Source organism: Pogoniulus pusillus, chromosome 20 (genome assembly GCF_015220805.1).
Source record: "Pogoniulus pusillus isolate bPogPus1 chromosome 20, bPogPus1.pri, whole genome shotgun sequence".
NCBI lineage: Eukaryota > Metazoa > Chordata > Aves > Piciformes > Lybiidae > Pogoniulus > Pogoniulus pusillus.
The window spans coordinates 17,273,856-17,298,657 of NC_087283.1; the positions used below are offsets into that span (position 1 = coordinate 17,273,856).

Consider the following 24,802-nt stretch of genomic DNA (forward strand, 5'->3'; position numbering starts at 1 on the left):
TATGAAAAAGAATTTATTAACCTGCCTCACAGTTTTAGGGAAATGTGCTAGTTTGAGCCTAGCTAGAATGTTTTGGTGAGAAGAACTAGATTACAGGCTGTGAGAAGGAAACCATGGTGATGTCTACTTCACTCACAGGCTTGCTGAGATGTACAAAAACAAGAACATAAATATAGATAACAGTTGCTCTCTGGGCTTTGTGGGCTTCACTTCTGTCTCTAACCTAAACTGCTGTCTGTGTGACTAATCCATCTGCTTCCTAATCCCCTGTCCAACCCTCCAATCTACCTTGGGCATAAGGCAGTCTCAGGTAAAGTAGAGGGGTGGGAGGAAGGTGGAAGGGCAGCTGAGAGCCCCTCTTGGGGACTCAGGTTTCTGGGAGGGCTGTTGTGATTCTGTATTACTTTTTAACTTGTATATTTCTGTATATAACTGTATATATTGTAAATATCTGTTTGTATATTGTGCTAAGCTGTAAATATAAAGCTTCATTCAATTTCCAGAGTCTCTGAGTCTAGCCTGGGTGATTTTCCAAAGCGTGGGGGGCAGGGAACACCCAAACCATCACAGGAAGGAAAATATCACCACAGATCTAGAAGAGGGCTTGGCAATTTATTTCTCCCATTAACAACATAAGAGCCACCTATGCCTTCAATAATCACTAACAACCATTATCTTCAAACAGTAAATCATGTCTTACATACATTACAGTTACTCTTTGAATATTACATCAGTGTCAATTACAAACACTGAAACAAAATTACTTTTCCTGTAGTCAAGAGTTTGAGCATTATTTATAAAATGACAAGATTTTTCCATACATTTCCATATCACTACTCTGAAAAGCATTTCCATCTGACACAGCAACACTGCTGCAGAAGTGATTGTGCTTAAGAGACCAGCACTTCCTAAAATAAAGCATAATAAAGAGACATAAATTTATATTTGCATCCAGATAGATCCACACATCATGCTGGACCTCAACAATTAAGAACTGTTTTCATTTCCAAGAGTCACTTCCACACTTCTTTTTCCTAAAAAAATATGAAAAAAAGAAGTTGATATGTAAAGAGAGGAAAATGAGCCATGTTTCTGGGATCAACCTGTAAGAATTTCCAGTTTGGCCTACGCAAAAATTTTAGGTGTAGCTACTGAAGTTAAAGCAATTATTTTCTTACACATTGCACTAGCAAAAGTGCTACTACCAACACATATATCTAGCAAATTACTGCCAAAAAAAAAATGCATACAAGTTTGCAGTATTATGCAAGAGCAGAGAGTAACAAGCATGAATTCTTAAAGTATCAAAGATCACGCTTTAGGTCCAAGTTGTTATTTAACTCACAGAAGCATACTGTTCTCCCAACATCATTCAAATGTAGCAAATCTGAGAAGGGATAACTTAAATTTCCAAAAGTTCTTAGCCAGTGGGGTAAGAAGGAGCAGTTTCTAGGGAAATCTGAAAAATTACAACACTTGTTTCAACATGGCCTTAGAATTCCATAAGTCTTGGCCGTGGTCAAGATGATGCTTTTCTCACAAAATCTAATCTCTCTTCTTTGGTCGAGGCAAGGGGGGGGGGAAAGAAAAAAAAAGGGGAGGGAGGCAGCCCACCCACTTATCTTAGCCTATCACAAACTCTTTCCAGCCTACATTCTCTGACACTTAAAGATAACTGTTTGCACCCTACTGTGTCATCTGAAATAACCTCACTTATTACTCGGTAGGCACACACATATACTATCTTTGGAACATCATCTGTTGCAATGTCGTGAGTTTTAGCAAGGAAAACCAAAGCAAAATATACACACACACACACACGCGCGCGCACATATATGGAAGCTACTAAGAATCAAAATTAGAACATCTGAGGGAAAAAATATCTCAGATCTGTAAATCCTACTGGAACACAGAAAAATCAAACCAGCCGTGTTTTGTCTTCAACATATTTTTAAAGAGTTTTCAAATTTTTCTTCATCTCCATGAGCTTCGACAACAACTGACACGACTGGAGGTGGCAGGGAAGGAAGGCTGGTGGCGCTGGTCTCCAGAAGGCGCGCCGACGCCTCCCACTTCCTCCCGCCCTCGGGCACAGGAATCCAACTCCCGACTGCGCCCGGCAGCCTTTTTACCCACATAAGAGAAACCGTAACTGAGAAGAGCTACACAGCTACTTCTAACACTGGGTGAGGCATCGTAGCCCGCCTTCCCCAGGGGCTCTGAGCTGCGAGCAAGGCAGCCTCACAGGTCTGAAACTTGCGCTTCAGGTGCATCGAGCTCCCCGCAGCGCAGAACAACATCAACCCCGACGGCCCCGCTTCTAAGCGACTCCGATTCCAGTTTCCTGGCCTTGGGACACCCCTGCTTCGGCACCGCAGCCCCTCTGACGAGCGCCAGGGCCGCTGCTCTCCCCCCGCCACGCCCCAGAGAAGGGAAAGCTTTCGCTTGTACTCACAGCTCCCTGCCAGCCCTACGGCTCCTCTCAGCAATCCACTAACTGCCTCCGTTGCTACACAAACCCTTCCACTTCCGGGGCCCACAGCCCTGCTGCCCGCCGGGAGCTGTAGTCCGGGATAGGCCTCGGCGCCTCCTTCCCGTTGCGTGCCGGCCTAAAGCTGGGTTTCGGGACTGGCTTTCTCTGGGGTGCCGCGGTGCGTGTTGGGAACTGTAGTCACTCTGGAGCCGGCGCCTGGCTGCTGCTGGCGGGAGCTGCTCGGAGCAGCGAGGGAGGACGGTTCTCGGTGCGCGCCGCTGCAGGCTGGGCGGTTGAGCGAGGCGGCACCATGAAGAGGCGAACAGGGGAGCAGGAGAAAGAACTGAAGGTACCTTCTCTTTGCTTCCTGCTCCCCTTCAGCCCTGAGGAGCGTGCCTGTGGCGAGCCTGCCTCCTTAGGCGGCGTCTGGGGCTGCACAGGGCAGAGGTTCCGCGCGAGCGCCGGTTGCTCCTGCTTGGAGCGGGAACTCGGGCTGCGAGGGGAGCGCCGGTTGCTCCTGCTTGGAGCGGGAACTGGGGCTGCGAGGGGAGCGCCGGCTGCTCTTGCTTGGAGCGGGAACTCGGGCTGCGAGGGGAGCGCCGGCTGCTCCTGCTTGGAGCGGGAACTCGGGCTGCGAGGGGAGCGCCGGCTGCTCCTGCTTGGAGCGGGAACTCGGGCTGTCAGGGGAGCGCCGGCTGCTCCTGCTTGGAGCGGGAACTCGGGCTGCCAGGGGAGCGCCGGTTGCTCCTGCTTGGAGCGGGAACTCGGGCTGCGAGGGGAGCGCCGGCTGCTCCTGCTTGGAGCGGGAACTCGGGCTGCCAGGGGAGCGCCGGTTGCTCCTGGCTGGAGCGGGAACTCGGGCTGCGAGGGGAGCGCCGGCTGCTCCTGCTTGGAGCGGGAACTCGGGCTGTCAGGGGAGCGCCGGCTGCTCCTGCTTGGAGCGGGAACTCGGGCTGTCAGGGGAGCGCCGGCTGCTCCTGCTTGGAGCGGGAACTGGGGCTGCGAGGGGAGCGCCGTCAAGTTTATTGTGAAAGGGAAGCCCAAGCACCGAGCTCCGCGCTGTGGGTACCCAGCGGGGGTTGCCGGCCGCTGCCTTCCTGCCCTGCCTGAAGGACTGCTGCTGCGCCCACGGGCGACCGTGGCAGCCTCCACAGCAGCTTTCACGGGCTGAGGCAGCAGTGCTTGATGCCGAAACCCTGCAAGGCATGGCCCGGGCCTGTAGCCCCTCCCCGCGGCTGTGCAGCCGCTTCGCTAAGCGTGCTCCGTGTGTGCAGTAGCCTCGGGTACCTGGGGGAAGGAGCCCACGGCGGGGGGAGATCGTCGTGGCTGAAGTCAGTCTGGCGACTTGGGGCCAGGCTGCTGTTCTAATTAACTTGGAAATCTTCGGTTCCACGCTCCCCTTACTGAGTGAAACCTAATGCATCTTTAATAATACTTAGTAATAAAGAATTTTACTCTCCGAGCAAGATGCTTTAATGTAAAGGGCAGTTCTACTGTATTATGTGGCAAAATTTACACAGGTAAATATATTTGACTTGGTCAAAAACTCAGTGAGATGATGCGTTATGTTACTGTGCTTGTGTTTTCAAATGTGGAAGCCCTCTTACTCTACACCAAGCGTCACCAAAATAAATGTTTTCACGTCTCTTACACCATCCTAACTTAACGCTTTTTCCTACTCGTGTTTAGATACAATGCTCTTACATGCTTTCATCGAAGATGTCACTGCCTTGTTTGTTTCAGCAATCGGCATTAGTGAATGTTTTGTTGGTTGAAGTGCCTTTGAAAGGCATGTTTCTGCTACATTGTACAATGTTTGACAATAACCCCGATTGCTGTTGTACTTTTGCTGGTTTCATTTACAAAACAGTAGTACAGAGAAGAGGAAAGTTACTTGTTTGAAAGCATAGTGCTCATTTTAGTAGTGCTAATGAAAGGAAAAATATAACCATTTCAAATTCAGGGAAAAAAAAAAGATGTCTAAAATGGTAATTTGTTTCACCTGTCTTTGCAGACAGACCATTCTGGGTGTGGTATTGCTTTTAATTGACTATTTAACATTAAGAGTTACTACCCTGTAGGGGCAGGGAAAAGGTCTGACCTCAGTTTGCAACTATGCATTTTGTTAGAAAAGTAAAGCTTGTTCACAGTAATAATATTCTTAACAACTCTTTAAGGACAGCGTGGTCTTTATGTAAGTAGTGTTTATGCTACCCGTCATTGCTGGAGGATGGTAATTTCTCTTTCTTTTGTGCTCTACCCTTCCTATATTTGTAAAAGCTCATGGAGGTATAAGCTGTTCTGTCCAGTCCAATGCAGTTATGTTTCAGAAGGAAACCCAAACCAAAGTTTTTTGTTTGTTTATTTTCCCTCTATACGTTTATGCAATCTATCCAAGAGCTTTTGGCTTTGTAATGTCTCTTAAACATTTTTGGTAGCCATTTGTATTAGGAGAATACTGTTATTGATAAGATAATCATTCAAGAACATGTAGGAGGGAACTACATTGTGTAGAAACAGCAAGGCACTTGAAGAGGTATCAATAGAGTAGGGTGTGTTAAAAACTCAAGCTGGAGTAAAAGTAATTCTACAGACACTTCTAGATGTTATAGGTATATATAGGTGTTATATACAGAGAAATATGAAAACTAAGAAGGGGTCTTTGTAGAGATTTTGAAGGTGTGGATGCTTGTAGGGTACCTTAGCAGGATGATCTAAGTTGGGTAGTGCTTGAGATCAACTTGTGTACTGACAGTGAAAAAAAAAGGAGGATTTCTTAGAATGATGAAGAGGAAGGCAAAGATGGGAAGATGATGGGTTATAGAAGAATCATAGAATAGTTTTGGTTGGAAATATCTTTTAAGATCAGTGAGTCCTACCACTATCAAACTCTAGTAAGTCTGGCACTAAACCATGTGCCTCAGCATCACATCTCTGTATCTTTTGAACACTTCCAGGGATGGGGGATTCAGCAACTTCCTTGGGGAGCCCATTCCAGTCTGTGAGAAGTATATGTTTTCTTTTGACAGAAGCATTCTCATACTGGCATTGTTTTATACAATTGAATGACAAATGTCATCTTTGAGTTCCTGGCACCACAGAAATTCCCCTTTCAGTCTGTAACTTTCGCTCACTTGTGTTCACCTAAGAAATACTAGAAGCAAAGGAACTGTATATTTATTGTAGTAGTTCTGCCAATGCTTCCATTTAGGTCCTGGTCAAAATATGTCATAGCAAACCAAATATTGATGGGGTTAACCCAGTCTCCTCTGGAAAGTAAGATTTATGATACTTATTAATGAGAGGGAAGTGGTTGGATAAAGGAACTGGTTTGGATTATGTATCTCCTGGCACTGTCTCTCTTCTGGAGAATTAAATCCTGAATAAAAGTTCTTGTTTTGCTGTAATTGTGTATGGCTAAATGCTATTTATCAGAAGCCTGGGACTGGCTGTTGCATTGCAGTTATGCAAAGCACATTATTTTTTATATGTGATAAACCGTTCTCTCTATTTTTATGTGTATTGCAAGCTTTGATTTATGCTCTTAAAGAAGAATATTTCTGTTCCAAGTATGTGTGGTAGAAATTCTGTAGAGTGCGGTGCTGTCATAGAGCAATTTCCACTTTGCAGATCACTTGGTTAGATTGAGTTGGCTTGAGTGCGTAGCAGAAATGAAATTGTTTGTGCTAGTATTTGGTGTTCCAAGCCCAGCTTCTGGCTTCTGTTTCTCAACTTTTTTCAGGCTTTCCTCCCGGGACTACTCAGGTGTGCTAAAACATCATATTCAGGATGCTAGTCTCCTGTGGAGTCTGAAGTGGACAGCAAAGCATGATTGTTCTGAAGTTTTTAAAGACACCTTCAGAGGTATTGTGTGCTGTCCAGCTTCTTTGGTCCTCCTTTTAGCATAGAACTTCTGCACATAGAACTAGAGCTGTCGGACTAGGGACTTTTCATTGGCAGTAAATGCACTTCAATGAAAAGGTCTGTTGAGGATGTGTTTTGTTTAACTTAGAACTTGGTTTTAATGAATACAGTTTATAGCTACTTGGATTCCATTTTCTTTACACTGTTGGTTGAAATTTAGATCAGCTTGCTGCTGATTAAAGAAAAGTACCACATAGTAAAATGAAATAGAAAACTCTTACTTGGTAGTTTGCTTAGTGTTTTCTCCTTTTGCACATGGGAAGGAAGCTGTTTTGCTTTTAGCATGTTTATTATCTTGTTTAATAGTCACAGGTTATGTAAAATTTTTTAATGTTCTCAAGACTCAGTTTGTTAAGTTAGTTCAGTATGACAGATGCCAAGTTCTAGTAACTGCCTCTGTATGTTTCTCTTGCCCTTTTTTGCATATTAAGACATGAAAGATAAGATACTTGGCTAGTTTGGACTATTATTTTCTTTTACTTGGAAAGGATTACATTGGTGTTCTTTGGAACAGACTGCGAAGATCAGTTGACAATTACCTTATATAGCTATTTATACTAATTCTCATTACTGTTAAACTAGAACTGACTACAGAGAATGTGTCCCACAGACTCTACTGTTCTGTTTGTACAGCTCCCAGCACAGCTAGGACCCCAATCCAATGAAGTTATTGGTATACAAATAATAAATGCATTGATATACGCAGATGTGAATATTCATTAGGGCTTTTACAGAGATACTCATGTTGCAATTCCATATTTTTCAGACTTATTAGACAAAGTGGCAAGGAAATATAAATCTTTAACAAAGCTTTGCATGTTTTTTATGTTTACTGTCATTGTTCTTTCTCTTAAAATAAAAGCATACAACATTTTCTAACAGACAGCTTAAATGGATTCTTTTAGAAGTTGTGTTTGGGAAAATGAAAGTTAATGAAACAGCTTAGATGCAGTTAAATAAGCTTCTTGTCATGTCATATTTCTGTTTAGGTGGGTGGCGTGCAGGTTTTAGCAGAATCAGCAGCCAATATGCCAGTAGCAATTTTTGTGGTAATCACGTTATTGGCCCTTTCTGTTATTAATGAGACAATAATTAAGAAATAGTGTTGATAGTCATATAATACATAATTTGTGTATTGGAAATGGTCAGGTAGAAGCCTTGCATATGCAGAATAAAATACAAGAAAGAATGAGTGGCAAATGTTCCTTGCTTTTAAATTCAGCACATTCCTGCTGCTTAAATTGCCTCAGCTGCTAATGCTGGAACCATTACAGTAATGGACTCAGCAAATGAAGGAGAACCAAGACATACACACTTTATTACTGGAGGGGTAATTTTCTCTTCATCTGTAATAGCAGCAGTGCCTAGTATTGATCAGACCATCAAGATACTAATCCTCTGTAAAATTACTTGTTATAACTGAAAATGCGTTAATCCAAATCAGTCTGTCTCCTGACTTTCTACTTACTATTGAATAGAGACTATTAGATGGTTTATTTTTTGTGATTTAAAGCCTTAATAGTGATAATAGCAGGAGCTTCCTTTGCAAGAGTGCACACTTAATCTTCGCTATGGCCCAAGGTTGTCTTTTTGTTTTAACTAGAACATCACCCACTTAATTAAGAAGTGCGTGTCTATCATGCTGCTCTGAATTATATTGGCACTTTAGGCTCTGCAGATTTATTAAACATGTTGTTTTACATTCAGTCTCTTGGTTTTGCTGTAAATAAGAAGAGATCTGCGCTCATGTATCTTCTAAGATCTTAGAGCTAGGGTGTGATGAGCATGGATACTGAAAGCAGTAATTCAGATGTGGTTGATTGTGGCCTGTCAGGCTATTGTGTATGAGAGTAGCGTAGAAGTTCAATGCCAGGGGCCCAAAGGTCTTCAGTTTACTTTGATCCTGGTGAATCCTGTATGTGATATATATATGGGAGCTGTGCATATTCCATATCTGAATATGCTCTTTCATGAATGCTTCTCTTCATTTATCTGTCACCTTTTTTCTCCCTCTACCTTATCTAGTTGTTATTCATAGTCCTATATATTGCAATTTTAAGTTCATACCTGTTACTTGCATAGCCTAGATGTAGCCAACTGAAACTTCTGCTTGGTTGCATGCCACTGGTGTAGTAGCTGTTATGCTTACGCAGTACCTTACAGGATATGGCTCCATGAAATGGTTCCATTAACTCTGACCTTTATTAGACTTATTAATATGTGTTCCCACTATATGACAGCCATTACTATCTTGCCAGATTACGGTGTAGAGGGCAAGTGGTGTCCTAGAAGAGGGATAAGGTGCAGAATTGGTGTCTTCATTTAAAGAATCTGGTGATGTTCCATGTACTTCAGGATATTTTTCTTGTAGTGTCAATTTGATTTCTGCTCTGGCAAAACCAAGCTTCTATGCTTTCTTGCCTTTTTTTTTAATTGGACTGATTCAGTTTGTATCATTTGGAGACACTTCACATTTCATAAAAGGGATTTGATTGCCGATACCTTCACAGGGACTTTGGTTCCTTGTCTGCCTCAAAACACTGAAGTATATTTCCCTCTATAATAAAGAGTATGAACAGAGCATATGTTTGCTTAATTGCAGTTTCCCTATTGAACAGTCTCTTCATGGTTTTCAAGGCAGCAGATTAGGTAGATGTGTGTATGTCAGAGCATCTTGTGTGATGTGGTGATTTGGAGTTCCCTTCAGCTGAAAGATATGCTATAAAATACAAGAGGAACTTTGGAAGTTTTCTGTTGTCTTTTTAAACGTGAGTATGTTCTCAAACAGTGACATAAAGAAAATGAAAGTACATTGTGGAAAACTTCCCTCTTTTTCTGGGAAAAGTAAAACTTCATGTGAAATGAACTTCTTGTGCTTGAATGAACATCTTTCTGAAGATAAATATTTTGAAAGATGTTAGCAGGTGATTAGAGTTTCAGAAAGCTATGTAGTGTCACATGTAGGTCACCCAGACTCTGTTGTCTTCTGATTGCAAGCTTAAAAGTTTCAGATGGCAACTGGCAGTTTTTCCACACAGTGGAATGTTCCTGCTGGAGGTGCAGTACTGGGCATACTTTCACTTTTATTAATTTGGAAAACACTTAATGCATAATTATGATACTTTAGCCTTTTATGACAGGAAATAGTCAATTCTCATTAGACCAAGGTTAGTGAGAGCTAAGCAGGGCAAAGTGAATGCCTAAAGTTTCTGTTCCCAGTGGAATTTGAGATCCAACTTATGCAGCCTTTGGCCTAAAGCAGGATTTGCTCTCATGCTTTTCAGAATTCATCATTTTTTAAATTTAATTAAGCATTAATGACCAAGAGCATCCAATATATTGGGTGATCCTTTTCAGTTGAGACTGAAAAGCACTATAGTGACTGTAGGGCCACGAGTGAAGTGTAAAAGGTGGCTGTGAATATTTGTTGCCCTTTGAAGTATGGGATGTATTTTTGAAGTATTCTGGATTGGAAATGATAGTGTTGAAATTTCAAAACATTTGGGGTTTAGTTACTGGAGTCTTACTGTGGCAGGAAACTCTGCTCTGCTTTGGTGCCATTTTTTTGCATTTGTGCACATACTCCACCACTTTCTAGAAGAATTATCTCCTAGAACTTGTTCAGTTTCATTTTGCTCTTTTATCTGCTGCTCATCTCACCATTTTTATTTAAGACTGTAAAGTTACTTTAGTGTAACTGCTATTGTCACCTTTACCCTCAGCTAATCAAATAGTTTACCTTGAGGGAAGCATTTATCTCCCACTTTCATTATTATTATTTTCGTAGCTGTAAAGATATATATTTTATGTCTCCAGAAGGCTGTAACAGTGAAACGAGGTATTGATCTGCTGTATTTGGCAATTTCTTTCCACCTTGCCATCGATATCACGTCAGCCTCTGTCTGTACTGTGGTTGACCTCACAAATAGCTCTTTATGTTCCCATTGGATTCAAATGATATACTATGCTCAAAACTAAATCAATGAGTGATTATAAAGTTTTTAGTATTATTTCATAACCCTCAGGCAGCTGGTACTTCATGCAGTGCATACTTGAAAAGGTACTTGAGTAAAATATGGTGCTGATTCTACTCTAAGGTTTAAAATTATTTTGCAATCTGACTTCTCATAATAATAAATTTAGGGTCTGATTCGTGTATTACGGTACAGATACTAAAATGACTGAAACTTCTGCTTGTAGTGCACTGGAGAGCTTTCAGTCTATAATGGCAAAAGACTTCACTTAAACCTCTCACTTCTGATGTCATGTTGTGTCTTCAAGTGCAAGAATTTCATGGCTGGATCTTGCCACAAATGTTAAGGTGTACCTGCTTTTAGAGGAAACAAAAGTGGATGTAAAGATCAGAGAAGATTTTCATGTCCAGAGAGTAAACAGGTAGTTTAAGAAACTTTGGGTCTGGAAGATGTTATTATTGCTCTCTGGTATCATACGCCTTATGTGCACTGCTAACAGTTTAACTGGTAAAATTTGTGCTCAGATATGTACTTAATAGATTTATTTTTTTTTATCCCTGAATTGCAATAGATAGGATTTTTAGAAGCACTTAAAAGACTTAAGAATCCAAGTTTTATTGCCACAGAATCTCTGCTTGAGCTGGGTAAGAAGCTTTTAAAAATCTGACTCTCTGAAAGCAATAGTCCTCTTGAAATATCCATCTGTAGGGGAGAGGATTGGCTGAAGATTGTGTGAAGGCAAACAGATTTGTGCAAATTAAGCAGCAGCTTGCAGATCTGGAAACAATTTGTATTTGGCTTTGTCTTGTGGCTTTCTTTTTACATATACTTCTGACGTAGCTGATGTCATGGCAGCAGGTAATGATGGCCTTGTACTCAAAGAAAATACTTCTCTTGTCTGATATCTAAACCATGATGACAAACAACTGCAGGTGGTAAAATACTGAACAGCACACTGTGGTGCATATGTATATATGTAACTACAGAATGATAACGGAACCAATTTCTTTATCCAAATTAAAATAGGTAAAAGAAAGTTACTTGAGCTCTGCATCCTAAGCAGTGCATATAAACAATGGTGAAATGTCTATCTTTCTGGGTTGGAAAACTTAGCATTACAGTGTAGATAGAAATTTATAATCATGTTTCATATGAGCATTTGTCAAACTGTCCTGGTTATGCTGGGACAGAATTCTAGGCCAATTAGCTGCTTGGAGTCAGCCAGGGCAGCTGCCCTGAGCTGGCTGCAGGTGTATCCCAGATGATAAATGGTGTGCTCATTAGGAAGTGGGAAGTTTGCTAAGGACTGATGCTCCTTGTCTTCTTTATCCACCTGCTTCTTCCCATCCCTGGAGGGGCCTTGATTACTATTCTGCTTCTGAGGACTGTTTTCCTGTTTATGGTGACCACTGTACATTCATAGGGCTGCATATGGTTTGTATACTTCATATCGTCATTATTATTGAGTTTTGTTGTTTCATTAAATCTATTTTCATTTCAACCTGTGAGTCTCCTCTCCTTTACCTGATTCCCACTTATTGCCTGGGGAGGGGTCACTGGGTAATAAAGCACCTGCTATAGCTTAGACTTAGATACAGGTTAAACACAGACAATGAGCTTTCCCCAAACATCTAATTTATGCAATAGACAGGACCTTCTCACCTAGTGGAAAAGCTTTGAAAGTTGTTGTGCAGTCCAGAATAAAATGAGTTATGACTTCATGCTTCTGGAAAGCCATTCATTGTGATCAAGACACTATGCTGGTCATTATGATTTTGAAAGTGTTAATACTATGAGTTGTGCAATGGGACATATGAATATAGTCCCTGCTCAAAGAGTTTGTGTTGTGTGGTTCTCTGTGTATGTGACAGACAAATGGTTTTATGCTTCATGATACAAACATATTCCTCATAAATAATGGTAATTTTCTCTTTAGTTTGCAGAGTGCATTTTGTGAATAGGGCCTTCAATGTGTTGGCATCCTGACAGAAATTGCTACAAAGCAGTAATGTCACATGTGGGATGATATCAGTGACCCAGCAAAAAGAAACAAGCACTTAGCATGTTCATCTGTTTTGTTAAAGGGCGATATTTGGCCCTGTAGGTGCAGGAGAGGTGGACTGTTCATGAAAAGGGCATGAAGAGCTAACCCATGTGATCCTTTGTCAGCCTGATGAAATTTTCTGTCAGGCATTCATTCATATGAAAGATGAGTGGCATCTTTGTTATCCAGTAAAAAAAGTATTTCTATTTTTCCTGGAGTCTTTTATATGTTAATAGAGTCAAATGTGAATATGATAACATAATTTAAGTGCATAAGCAAAAAAAACCCCACATCTCTACTGGCAATGGGTTAAAAGTAAGATGTATATGTTTTATGCAAAATAATGCAATTTCATTGTCAATCATGCTGTTCAAACCATGACTCCACATAGAATAGTGCTTTTAAACAAATAGAAAGTACTCTTATTGTACCATTTATAATGGAAATGCTTAGGCTGCTTAGCCTGATGCAAAGTAATTTTTTTTGCACGCTTTGAAATGTATGCTCTTACTGCAGTATAAATATACAAACACAGAACTGAAATTTCAGTTGATTTTTTTGTAGCCCTAATTTTAAGGTGTTAGTCTCTGCTTTTTAATTCTGGAAGGAACCCCAGTGTTTAGAGAAAGGTGTACAAGAGGTGTAATTTTAGAAACAAATGCATGCCATTTCAATAAAATTTCTTCTGAAATAATTGAACTTTCTTAAATATTTAGGGGATGGGAGAAGTTTGGATATCTTTCCCCTCATACTTCCTGCCCTGTCACATCTGACTTACTTGAAACAGCGGCTTGGAGTTCTGTTTAATGTTATACTTTGCATGCATTTGTGATTTGAAATATAAAATGAAAAAAAGAAGTCAAATTTGAGAGAGACAGTTTGAATGGCATGCTGTCAGTTTGGCTCTTCATGAATTGGCAGTGGTCTCATTTAGGACCTTCAAATGTGTGTCTGCCTGGACAGAATGAGAACATTTTGCATGTTCTTCAGAAGACAACCACTCCTTGCTGCCTCACAGTATTCAGTGGTGCATGACAGTTGCCCTTCATTGCTGTCGTCTTCGAACTTAACCTTTGACCGTCCACTTAGTTGCTGCGCGACGGTTGGAGCAGGCCAAGATGTTCATGAATGACGGGCATTGGCCTGCAACGTGCTTGTCATTATTTGACTGTCAAGAGTAGCCTGCCATTGGGTTCCATCAAGGTTTGAAACCTATGTGCAGCAGTCCATATTACTTAACTTCCAAGACTGTCAACAGAATGATCAAATGTGCATAAAAAATGTGTGTTGAATAAGTCTTTGGTCATAATATAGGGAGATATTTTGTGTGTGTGTGCTAAATGTATTCATATGACTTCCACAAGGCCAAGAGGTTGAATCTGCTGCCATGGTAAAAAGTGAACTGTTGTCTCCTGTGGTCTAAGTCTCAAATAGCACAATTTAGATTTGAACAGCTCTGCCAGTTAAACTCTCAGCTTGTCTTGCGTATCCTATCAGCTTTTCAGCCGGCAGTGTAAGCAGCGAGACACTAGACCAGTGGTGCCTGAGGTTAGCTGTCAAACTGGAATGCTATTTTGGATCTTGCTGTAATGTAGTATTATAGAAGCAGGTCAGCCTGTGTGATTTGTAAAGCAGTTGTGTGAACTTAAAATGACTGAACTGTTGTTTATTTCAGGTACTTTTTTCTTTCTTGAAAGACTTGAGCAGGATAGAATTTATCATTAAAAAAGTGAGAAACCTAAGGCAATGTAAAGTGGTCGTTTTCCTCAAGAACAGAATACAGTGCATAAAAGAGCATCAAATTTCAATATGAAGAGTCAGTAAGGCTGAAAGTCACTAAGTACTGAATGTTTGGCAGTGGAACTGTTTAACATTATCTTCTGATGATGAATGCTGAGGACTCTTAACGGCTTAATGTCATGCTTAATTTAATGAATGGGAGTTGTACCCTGGGTTAATTAGGAACATCAACTTGTGTGGGTAAGTCATTTAGGCAAACTGTCAGGTATTAGTAAATACTTTGGATTTTATTATGTTTGGAAGAGTCATATTCTTCTCTAGTGTAACATTCACTATTAACTTGAGTAAAAGCCATCTTTAACTGCAGTTTATTTTATCGACTTTCAAATGTGACTGTTTTCTTCAGTCAGAATATCCTAGTTCTGTTATATTGAAATGGCACATCAAAATGACATCACAAGATGTAAATATGAGTCTACAAACAAAAGGAGACTCGCTCTAGATTGTTCATGGTTACTTCTATGCAAAGCATAAAAATAATCTTCTGTTGGTAACTGGTATAACTTTTTTCCATAGTTTCAAAAAATCATGCTATTTTAGTGAAAACAATAAAATCATAGGAAGTGGTTAGATGGTCTAGGAACAAAGAGTTTTCACATATTTCATGTATTTTCATAATATTTTTTTCCCTTTGTACACTTTCCAAACCAGGATTTTTTTTTCCTGCTTGCAGTGTCATTTGCAGAAGACCTCAGTTCAGATGCACTGATCTAAAAAACTAGATTTTGTTATGGAGATCTCTTAGTATTTAGTCTTCTTGCTCTGAACCTTAAATGCTGTTACTGCTTAATAAGAGTCTAACTCTCTGACTTCAGCTATTGCCAACACATTAATCTGTGCCTAGTCTGAAATGGAGTATGATATGCATACATTTAGATGTGTGTTTGCATACATATATGTGCATGCCATAAATGTGTAAAATTCTTTGGCAAATAATGTGGTCTCTTGTTAAAATCATCCTGTGAACGCTACTCTGATCACAAAAATGCTGTTACGAAGTTTTGATTTATGTTTCAGTCTTCTTGAGTAACATATACCTACACTGTTTTGTTGAAGGAAGATGCAATTTCAGAAGTGTGTATATATAAAAATATCCTATCTTAAGTGCATTTAGGTATACAAATAAATACTAAGACATTGTGTTTGTTGATGCGAACTCTGAGCTTGGAGCTGCTTTCTTGGCCTCCACAGTTTGAAAAAAAAATTCAAACCAGAAAAAATTGACCAGACTATTATCAAAATAATGTTATTTTCCATTTTAGAAGGACATCACTCTTCCTATTGCTGTGGAAAGCAAGATATAATTCCTAGTGGGAGTTGTAGTTGTGCTTCTTGGGGAAAAAATGTTTAGAATCTTGAAGCCCAAATCTGGTATTTAAAGTATGGAATACCTGTTCGTCTCTAAACAGAGGCTGCTTTTCCACCCTTAGTAAAGTAACATTTTACACTTACATGCAGAAAAAACTGAGCATCATCATGCAGTTTATTGCAAGTGTGTCCATGGCTTTGTATTTTTCCAAGTAAAAAGTCTTTTTGTGACGGCTGTGCAGTCTGTGTAGTAACAAAGCAGATTGCATTGATGTTGTTATTTTTGCTCTCCATATCTTTTTAACTTATCACTAATTTTAGAAGCACGTGGAGAAACCAGTTTCTTAGCATAAAATGCAATAAAAAGTAAGTTGTTGTGTGCAAATGTTCAAGCATTAACAATTAGGAAGTGGTGTGTTTCCCACTGCCGTGCTTTCCTGCTTTTTGCAGACATTAGACTCAAATACTTGAGAACGCAGAGATAAAAGACAAAAGCAGCTAAGTGTCATTTTGTTTCATGTTCTGAATGAAGAATATCCTGATTGAAAGCAAAATGTGTTAAACTAAAACTTCTGAAGCTCTTTTCCGGATGGTAGGATGTGTACATGCGTTTTCTAGTTTAACTTCCAAAACTGTTCACATGCTGCATATATGCCCTAGACACTAAACGTCCATGATCCTCTGTGGTGTTATAGGAGAACAATAAATCCTATTAACCAAAATAAGAGGAGTAGATACCTTAGGGGAGGTGCTTTGTTGTCACCTATACTCTCTGCCATACAAATAGCAGCTTGTCACAAAGGTTGAGACCTTTGTAGTGCATTCTTTCAGGGTACAAATCTGTCTCTCTTCTGACTTTAATGCAATAGCTTTGAAATATCTGTATTAGGTAAAATAGAGGTTAAGGCACCTTAAGGGCAGTGAATTCTTATCTTCTTTACTAGCAGTGTTGTCAACATGTACTAAAATGTGATGACCTAGTCTCCTCTTTGATAAAAAGGAAAATGACCTGTCTACTGTGGATGGTGATAGAGTTGCCTGGGGCTGATTATATTGTCACCTACTTCAGTGTCAGTGTGTAGGAAAGTAAAAAAGACCAGGATATTTCTGTTTACCATTGAGTATTTGACTTTTTAAACCACTGATAAAATTTAACTTGGAAGTAGAAAGAAAGAACTGACTTATGCCTCTAAACAATGTTGTGAAGAAATGCAGAGGTGCTGTATTCTGTGAACCCTTGGTATCACAGGACACAAAATGCATACCAAGAGATTCCTCCTGACCTGAACTCAAGGTTCAAGATCTGCGTTTAGCCCTGTTTTTTATTTGTCTCTGGCCTTTTGGTACACAAAATGCTGATGTGTACTCAACAAAAAAGTTGAATAATGTCTTGGAATTCCAATATACCTGTGTACTGTGCAACTTGGTTTATGTACTTCGGTAATATGAGTAGCAGTATTTCTTTTGTTCTGGAAATAATCAGTGTCCTGTTGAAGACCTTTTCTGTGTGGCATTCCAAAACACTTATATTTTTATAACAGTTAATTGAGCAGTTGCTATGATTAGTTATATACTGTAACTGAGTGCTGAAATACATAAATAACTGAGGGCTGATTTAAACTGGAACATCTCAAACTGTTCAATGTACTTGAAGCTATTAGCAGTATTTCTGTGTCATTCTGTAAATTAAATGAAGGTGCTCTTCATGATGATCAGAAACTCAAGCATGAAGGAAAGATTTCTGTTATGCTCTATCAATACCTAAGAATTGGGTGTGTTTCAACATTAGTTCCCACTTTATAGTACAGTGATGAGTTGCAGAAGCAGCTTCTTGTGTGAATTCCTTTCATATAAGTTCCTTTGATTTGAAAACTCAAAATATTTCTTTCTGAGATGTGAAACAAACCTGTAAGTTAGATTTGCTTACAGCATCTTCTTAGAAGATAAGTGCAGTATCTTCTACCAGTGCTTTACTGGGAGCTTTATGGGCCTTATACCTGTATCAGTTTACTCCTAGTCAGCTCAAGTCTGGAAAAGAATCAGTTATTTGTCAAAATAATGGAAGTGTATAAAGCTTCCTTTATATAGTGTAACTTTTTAAAGCTGAAAAGTAAATTATAAACTTTCACTCTGGCCCCTTCAGTGGGCTAATTTGCTGGCTAGAGTTAAAAAAATAATAAATGACCTTATAGGAAAGAGTCTCTAGGGGACAGGAAATTGGTTTGGCATCAGAAGTCATTATTTCTTTATTTTTTACACTAAAGTCAATGGCCACAATGTTATTTTCAATTGAAAAAAAATTTAAGTGCTATACTTTTCAGATGAGTGAAGTAAAGCTATGAGAGAATAAGTGTCTTCAAAGTTTATGGAAGCCTTTTTAAAGAAAGCTTAGAAATCATAACCTTTGTTTTGTTTGCAAATGTTGCAAATTCTCTGAACCCTGTTCCAGTACAGTCTGCATCAGTCCATGACCACTCCATCTGGTGGGGGCTGTATTCCAACCACGGAGCAATTGATTTAAGTGACTCCTTCCACCTTTTCAAGTGAAAGCAAACTGTGGCTTGTGTTCTGGTGCCCTACTTCCAACACATCTAGCTATTGGATCCTCCTGTCATTCCAGAGGCACAGATGAGTTCCACCCCTTGTGGTCTGATGACATCACAGTACACTCCACATCTCTGTCTACTAAAGCCTTGTGCTCATGGCTTCAGCTTGTGAAGCTGTTGGTTCTGTACAATCCAATAAATCCAGCTGTCCCTCTTCGCCTTATGGTTGGAGGCAGAGTCCCTCCAATTCTGACTGGAATCACTTGCTTCTTGTGAAGCTGCATTGGGAGTCTCTGCAGGAGAATCCAAAACAGTATTAGTTTGTTTACTCTAGGTGGATTTCCCCTGGAAACTGGGGCAGCATTCTTTAGGAGAGGATTCCCTTGTAATTCCCAAGGGCTGAAGTGGGTTTTCTGCCCCGCTTCCTCACGTATTCCCTGCGGTCACGTAAGTAAAACCACACACTGGGTGTGTACCTCCTCTATTCTCTGCTTTGGATAGGGAAATATCTGTTCCTCATGGCTGAGACATGGGACCATACAGGTGGGAAATACAACAGGTTCTCTTGCGTGTGGTTGGCCTTCCAGGATAGTTCTTTCACAGTTAAAGTGCAGGCCTAGACAGATCAAGAGAGACTTCCCTCGTGTTGCTGGAGCCTGCTACTTGTTTCATCCATTGTTTGTCTTTGACCATCTTCCAAAGACCAGAGATAAAATCTGAGTGACCACCTTTGGCTCTTCCTCCTGTTCCTCTGATGGCCTCGGTTCCTCCTCATCCCTTGTGAGTGAAGCTGCTTCTTTTTCCATACAGGAGCGGCTGACGCTGGTGCGGGCTGGTTCTCTGGTGCAGCTGCCATGCCCGTTGGGCTGTGGCTAGGCCCAGAGGCCTTCTCTCGCCCGAGTGCTCTGGAGAGCGATGAGAACAGCTCAGTAGGCAGGGCCCAGGCCCTAACACATCAGAGTGATTTCCATCTCTCGGGAACTTCCAGACTGATGATGGACTCTTTCCGAATGTAGCAGCAGACTGTCAGGATTTTCCACTTGCTCGAGGTGAAATTCCACAGCACTGGAGGTGAGCAGCAGCCGAGGTACTTGCCTGTCCTCCCCCACACCCTGCCAGTCACGATTAGCTAGCTCTGGCACAGATCTCAAAGCGCTGGGTTTGAGGAGAAATTGGTATTACTCTGGGCAAGACCAGGCACACATTCAGAAGACGCAACAAGAGAAGCAGGCTGGATCAAGTCTTTTACAAACCCAGCAGCTTGATTAGGATGAAGTTCTTCACAGAGAGAGTGATTTCCCATTGGAGTGGGCTGCCCAGGGAGGTGTGGAGGCACCATCCCTGGAGGTGTTCAAGAAAAGCCTGGATGAGGCACTTAGTGCCATGGTCTGGTTGATTGGATAGGGCTGGGTGATAGGTTGGACTGGATGATCTTGGAGGTCTCTTCCAACCTCGTTGATTCTATGATTCTATGAACCCTTTTGCTTCTGTCTTCATTTACCTCACCTTACGTGACACTGATGCAGAATGTCAGAAAAAGAAGGTTGTGGTTAATGCTATATTTCACATGGATATTAGTTTTTGAGTTGCCTTGGACAAAACTGGCACTTTCTTTTTTTTCACTCGGAAGTTTAATTCTTGTTCTATGAAAAGTGTATAGCAAGAATTATTAATTGACACTGAGGACAAAAATGGAAAGTTTTTGAAGCAGGGAATGTTAACATAGTTACAATTGACTAAATTCAATTTCCAAACAAATAATTGGAGAGAACGTGCAGCCTGCATGTGTGTAAGTATTTGCTGGGCTGTGGCCATTGAGTCCCTTAGAAAAGTACTTGGCTGAAGAAGTCTGCTTTGTCGGAGGAGGGAATTTTTTGGACCTCTTCACTTTAATCTACTTTCTGTGTTAAATCTTCTCTGCTCCTGTGACCCTGAGCCTAATCTTTCCTCTCTTGTTTAGTTTTGGAATTCTGTGTTTGAGAATTTGAAATTTTATGTGTGCGCAAAATGGTAGAATTTTGCATGAATAATAAAAGCTCAGCAACTTCTTGACAGTGCCAGTGGTGTGATTAATTCCCATGCATAATATATGCAGTCATCCCTTGCATATGCAGTGACAATATAAGCAAAGGGGAATGAAGGATCCCCCTGGATGATGTCTGGGAGAGAGCTCTTGTCTTGCTGTCAGATATGTTTGCCTCTGCCTAACTCCCCATAGATCCCTTTCTCCTTGGGCTCTATGCCAGTCACAGCATCTTCCCCATCTGGTCAGTACCATCAAACTGGACCACACCTCAACCTCTTTAATCTCTAGCTGGCACATTTGTGTGACTCTCGGTGAAAAGAGAGAAAATGTGAGATAGATGGTATTTTCCTAAGGGGCCTTTATATAAAGATCCCTGGTGTCTGACACATTGAGTCTTTTCCTGTTCATAAATCAGTGTTTATAGAAAATCATGCCTGGTGTTTTGACTGCAGCAATTTTGTATCAAATGACTTAGTGCCTCATACCCCCAATATTAGGGCTTTTGTTCTGATCATTCTCAGAAATGAGCCAGACTTTCTTGCAGCTTTACTCACTTGTATTTGTAATGTGCTGTTTACTCTTTTGTGATAGGCTTTTTGTGTAGCTTTTGTGAAGTAGAAAATTATCTCAGTGTCATTTTTGTCATGAGCTCTTGCATGGGATCACATGGTGCTTGTAAATGTTAAGAAGAAGGCTTGGAGGACTTCTGCTGACAAGCCAGTATGGCTTTATGACATTCCAGCAAAGCTCTGTCTGTCACATTTGTAGCTACATGTGTGGAAAAGTATAGTATGTTTTGCTAATGGTAGTTTTTGTGCAGATGTAGCAATTTGATGTCATGCTGTACATTTTTGTCTCATAAAAAAAAGAAAGTATTTAATATAACCATCTCATTAAATTAATAAATCAGTAGATTTTGCAGCTGTGTTTTAGACAGTAACTGAATAAAGCATGATCTGAATTCTGGCTGGCTACCAATGTTTATCAGTGATGAAAAATTACAGATTAGTCTGTTTCTATAATCAGAACATTTACACAATGGATATATTGTTACAGTTGTCGGTTTAGTTCTGATTATTACTCAATATGTCTATTGCAGCTTTCTCATTTAAAGCTGTTATTAAGCTCCATGTATAATAGATGGAATTACGTTGTCCACCATTTATTTTATGAATAGCCTACAGAAACATTAGTGTTAATAGTATTATCCACTTAATGTACACAACAGTTTATAATATAGAAAGATGAATAATGTGTTGCACTATTTAAGTTTTATTGGAACATGATAAATAAGTCTAGTATACTTTTGCTGGTAAATGCAGTGTTAAAGCCATCAGGATTTAGAAAGAAGTAAATTCTAAGCAAAGTGCTTGCAACTATTCTGCTTTCTGATATATTAATAAAATAATTTACACTTAAAACTGTTAGGGCTTTGTGGTTTTGAGTTTGTGTTGAGGTTTATTTGTTTTATTGAACCTATAGGACGAAGTGAGAGTGTCAGCTGGTCAGTTTCGTTTTTAAAGGAGAGTATTCTGCTGATAAGGTGAACCAGATGGAACAACTTGAGCAGTGTGGTTTCTTTGCCCATTAGCAAGAAAGTGCACAAGATGCGGATCTTACCTCATAGCCCAACTAATTTTGCCAGTTTGGTAAATACAGGACTATTTAAGTAGCAAAAAATAGCCTGAATAGAAAGCAAATGAAGGCCTTGTCCAATGTGCTGTCTGTTCTCAGTTTAGGACATTTGACAGCTTCTTAGTTTTGTTAATTTTTCATTTCATACATTTATGAATTTGAGGAGCTTGCACAGCAGTGCTGATCCTGTTTTTGCAGTTGTGTTAACTCTATTCACTTGGGTTTTTTCCTACTGCTAATTCATAGGTTTGGGATTGTGTGTTTCAAGATGAGAGAGAGAGAGACTGAACTGCACCTCTAAAGCAGCAATATAAGATTTCTGTAGGGAAATACATAAGATTGTAAAATTCTGTTTTATGTTTGGATTGTTTAGTTGCTGTTACTACTAAAGGAAGAGGGTAAATAAACAGCCTTGGGACTCCTCTATTTACATACAGGATATGTAGATTTGCTTTTAGTCTTTGATTCATCTTTTGTTTTGTTTTCTAAGAGTAAAAAATAACTGTATTATTGAAGTACAAGTTAATTTAGCTTCTAATGAATCTTGCATGAGAAGGTTGGCATTAATGAAATTTTAGCTGAGTGGAAATTACTTTTAGATGGTCAGCTTCCTAGCTTTTCTTGTTATCTGCTCTTTCAACTTAGATCAAGATAGAAAGATTTTGCTATGTACACCTAAGAGGAAAATTATATATATGTATATTTGAAATTTTATGTTTGTTTCTAGTATTTGATAATCCTGATGGTATGAAGGAGAAACTCTGCAGCCTGTTTTGTCTGAGCGGGGCTTCTGTAAAGGTGATTCTGGTTTTGAAATGTGATCGTATCACAGGTAGTAAGGGTATGATTTAGAATATTAATAGATAGAGAAACCATAATTAATAAGCACAACTGTTTTTTTTTTTCAGTTACTTTTCCAGGATTGGCACTTAGCATAACTTCTACATTAAATCTCCAATTGATGTTATTTGAGTCAGAGAAAATAAGGTTCAAGCTTCTGTAATGTAAGAATAGCAGTTCTGGTAATTTCTTTGCTGTGTAAAGACAAATTTTATAGATAGAGGTGGTATGTATTGGACAGGCTTGTAAGGTTATCCAAGTTAGACTATGCTGAAGGGGGGCTTGTGTGCTAGTGTGGCTTTGCCTAGTGATACTGAGTGAACTTATCAAAGATGTATATATATATCTACTCCCTTTCCTCTTAACTGTCATGGCTGCTGGACATACCATAGTTTATTTTGGATTAGTTCTTTCACCCTCCTCAGCATGGACTTCGTAACAGACAAGTTGTGCTGTGCAGACCAATTAGTCATTGTTGATGAAGCAACAAATTTCATCTATTTAACTCCACAGATGTCAAAAGAACACCCAGAGATGTTTGGCACATTCAGTCTTAATTTTTTAATGACTTTTTAAAATTGTACTTTTAACTACATGGTAAATAGTTTAAGTGAGTGTGTATAGGAAACTGTCTGTATGCTTATGTACATCTAGTGGATACTTCTACCTGATCAGTTTTCTTCCTGTAAGAGGTGTAGTTTCTTTATGTTACCGGTAATTTAGACAGAATTTAAATGACATTCTGAGCTACACTGTAGTACAAGGATACATAATGAGCAGTGATCAAATAAAATTTTAGGACAGCCAGAGAATTCAGAGACCTGTATGATATTTTTCTTCTAGTCCTAGAAAGTACCTAATGTTTTAGTGAAAGATACAATGTGCGCATATGCTTTGCTTCCAGTCACTTGTCCAACGTTGTCATTCTCTTCCTTAAGAGAGAGTTACCTGTTATTTGCTTGGAGCCTTCTCTAATGCTATTGTAAAGTAAGTCCACTTCCAGCTCTTATATGATTGTTTTCTCAAAAGTGTAGAGCTTTTTAAAGTTATGTAACTTACAGCAAACGAAGAAAAGCACAAACCAGATATTTTAGTAGAATAGTTTTCATATCTTTAATGCTTTCCCTGGTTACTCCATCAGTTCATATCACTTCTCTCTTTTTTTTTTTTTTCCTGTTTTGCTTACTACAGAAAAATTACATCAAATGCAGGATAACAGAACACTGTCAAACTTAGAAGGTTTTATATGGACAGCATTAGACAGGAGCAGAAAGATCCAGTGCACTAATAGGCACGCTCACATGAGCTACCTAGTCCATTGACAGTTTTTTCCTTTGTTCTCCTTCTCGACCCACTTTCTGCCAGTGATTTGTGACATATTTTGTAAGAGATCAAATAAGCCCTTGACACCTGATTGCAATGTAGTGCTTGTTTACAGTTGCATTTTTGAAGGACCTCTAGACAAGATGGAAGGTTTAACTTAAAGTAATTAAATTTGCATCTGCTCTGTGACAGGAATTTTCTTATGTATGCATCCTGTTGAGCAACTTTTACTGTAATTGGCCGTGAAGCACCAAAAGAAGGATGCAGGTAGACAAAATTATTGTTGCCTACTACTAAAATATGTCATTGTATTTCATAAGGACTTGCTTGTGCCTAGACTTGTGCCTGGTGCTTTGAAATACAGGATTGCTTGCTTTTATTTGGAAGAGCGAAGGAAGTGATTTCCAAGCACTGGACCCTTACCCAGGTCCTTTCACACTGCTTGAGTGAGGCTAGATTCCTAAAATGCTTGTAGTTAGATTAGTCTCTTCCGGAACTACTTTTGTTTTCTGTTGAATGTTAGTTACTCTTTGTTTTGCAGTTATCTGCCTTTTGATTTTGGCATGTCTGCCTTTGTCTTTGGGCAGATTCTTGAGCTGTTAGATTGTCATATAGCTGAGCACTAAACCTGCTGCGTTCTTTCATCTTTATTTTCATGGTCATTAAAAGTATATCTGATGTGGGATGATGTGGCTGTGCAAGGCAACCAACGCACACGAAATAGACTAAAGAGAAGTCAGATTGTTTTTGTCTACTATGGTGCACCCTGATTTGAAATATAAATTAAGCTGAACTTGGTGAATGGCATTTTCCATTTGCATTTTAGAAGTTGAAGAGCTATTTAATAGCTGCTTTAAATTTACCATCATTAATTCTTATCCATACTTAGTGATACATTATGGCCAAATG

At 39.7% G+C, this 24,802-nt stretch overlaps 2 protein-coding genes across 14 annotated transcripts in view; one reads left to right on the forward strand and one right to left on the reverse strand.

Moving 5' to 3' along the window:
• Positions 1-2,633, reverse strand: part of RPGRIP1L (RPGRIP1 like) — a 73,574-nt gene extending 70,941 nt beyond the window's left edge. For all 5 annotated transcript variants that reach the window (XM_064160385.1, XM_064160386.1, XM_064160383.1 and 2 more), the window contains exon 1: positions 2,456-2,633. The gene's annotated coding sequence lies outside the window, so the exon portion shown is untranslated. The remainder of the gene's footprint in view (positions 1-2,455) is intronic.
• Positions 2,634-2,738: 105 nt separating this feature from the next.
• The window catches only part of FTO (FTO alpha-ketoglutarate dependent dioxygenase), a 234,474-nt gene continuing 212,410 nt past the window's right edge, over positions 2,739-24,802 (forward strand). For all 9 annotated transcript variants that reach the window (XM_064160391.1, XM_064160392.1, XM_064160397.1 and 6 more), the window contains exon 1: positions 2,739-2,822. In XM_064160391.1, coding sequence (XP_064016461.1) covers positions 2,784-2,822 — 39 coding nt within the window. In that variant the 5' untranslated portion in view covers positions 2,739-2,783. The remainder of the gene's footprint in view (positions 2,823-24,802) is intronic.